We start from the raw sequence: 1,875 nt of genomic DNA, 5'->3' as shown, positions 1-1,875 counted from the left end.
GTAGTTGTGTTTTACTTAATGTAGTTGTGCTTTGCTTTATGTACTTTTGTTTTTCTTAATGTAGTTGTGCTTTGCTTTATGTACTTTTGTTTTTCTTAATGTAGTTGTGCTTTGCTTTATGTAGTTTTGTTTTTCTTAATGTAGTTGCGCTTTTAGATTTGTAGCTGTAGTTTGCACTTCAGTGCCACCGTACAAACACATTAAATATTTAACCAAGAAATGTGGTAAAATAGAAAAAAATCTTCAGAGCTATTTTTTTTCAGCCTGCGTCTTGAATCTATGTGTTGCTTTAATAGCAGATAATAGTTTTTGATTTTCTTCACACAGGTGTGTGTGGAATGTATCGGACCAAAAGTTGAACCAAAGGAAGATCCCACAAAGCTTATGTTGGAGAAGACTCCAGTTGAAACCGAAGACGCAAGCATCCCCTCCGGGATTTCTGAGGAGCATGGAAGAAGTGAGAACGGGAAAATCGTGTGTCCCGTTGTGGAGGAGGGGAAAGCTGAATGTCTGTCCCGTCAGGAATCGCAGCTATCAGCCTCTTCTACCGTCAGCTACAATTAATTACAGAACTAATAACCCCTTTATTGTGTCATAAGTACAGACTTACTTAAAGCTGAAGTTGTATTTATTTGACCCTAATGTGCTCCCATAATATGCTGAAATGATGTGTATGAATGAGTAATGTTGTTTGAAGTCTGTAACTAATATTTTGTATATAGATTGTTGGAATGAAACAGTTTGTGTTTTGAGTTTCCTACGGCACTGTGTGACTGCAATGAAAACTGCATTAAAGTTGATTCTTTTTTAGAAGATGTGTTTGCTTCAACTTTTTCATCTGAGCTGCAAATTTGAGTACAAGCAGGTTATATTTTCTTGAAAGTGTATTTTTCCTTGATTAGAGCATGTAAGTAAAATAAGTTACCAAAGAAAGAAGATGAGTTATGTCAAAATAAACAACTTAATTACCGTACTAACTTCGTTAACTGATAATCTTACATACCTGCTCAAAGGAAAATATAATTATTTTAATAAATGAACCACTTATTTTTAGGTCTGCTTCTGTGGTGTAATAGTCCAAATGTGGCTAACTTTAAATACAAATAAAGTATTTAAATCTAATAGTTTTGAGCCTCAATTCAGGAGCCAAACTATTAGAGTGAAAAGGCAAAAAAAAATATAAATTTGGTAGTCAGTGTTGACTGCAAGTTGGTTGGTAGAAAATCTGATTAACTTTAAGGATTAATATGAAAGGATGGTTTTATATTTCAACTACTGGAATTATATGTTTTTACGTTAAAACTTAAAATTATAGTCATTGGCAGGATGAGAACAAAATCCCTTTGAAAAGTGTTTTTATTGAGACTTGGTCACCATTGTTACAGGAAGCCATTTAGCCATCAAAGCGGTTTCTGGAGATTTCTATTTGCTGAATCAATAATCAATGAAACAAAATCATTTGCAATGCGCTTTTCATATTAGAGAGCGTTCTGACCAGCTGTCGCACTGTGTGGTGTGGAGGCTGCAGCGTCTCAGACTGGAAGAAGGTGAGAACAGCAGAGAGGATCATGGGGGCTCGTCTTCCCTCCATTAAAGACATTTCATCCCGTATCATTATCAGTGAACCCTCACACCCCTATCATGGACTGTTCTTCCTGCTGCCCTGTGGGAAGATAACCTGACTCCGCCAGATGGATTTGCTCCGCATATCCATCTGGAAACCTTCCGTTGAAGTAATTTTGGGAATGTTGGTGATAGAGGGGCCAAATAAACCAATCAGATCAACGAAGCATATGACGTACTAACAGAGCGACGACGAAAACACAACCACAAGCCAGGCACAAGCCAATTGATAGATCAAACTCTTGCCGAAAC

General features: G+C 36.9%; 1 protein-coding gene across 2 annotated transcripts in view; it reads left to right on the top strand.

Annotated features, from left to right (window-relative positions):
- LOC107083714 (tumor necrosis factor receptor superfamily member 5-like) overlaps positions 1-795 on the top strand; it is a 9,458-nt gene extending 8,663 nt beyond the window's left edge. For both annotated transcript variants that reach the window (XM_015373137.1, XM_015373136.1), the window contains exon 9: positions 328-795. In XM_015373137.1, the coding sequence (XP_015228623.1) occupies positions 328-564 (237 nt within the window). In that variant the 3' untranslated portion in view covers positions 565-795. The remainder of the gene's footprint in view (positions 1-327) is intronic.
- Positions 796-1,875: the final 1,080 nt, after the last annotated feature.

This window comes from Cyprinodon variegatus, unplaced genomic scaffold (assembly GCF_000732505.1).
Source record: "Cyprinodon variegatus isolate N-32 unplaced genomic scaffold, C_variegatus-1.0 Scaffold81, whole genome shotgun sequence".
Classification (NCBI taxonomy): Eukaryota; Metazoa; Chordata; class Actinopteri; order Cyprinodontiformes; family Cyprinodontidae; genus Cyprinodon; species Cyprinodon variegatus.
Note: the sequence above shows the minus strand (reverse complement) of the source record. Positions and strands in the feature narration are given on the sequence as shown.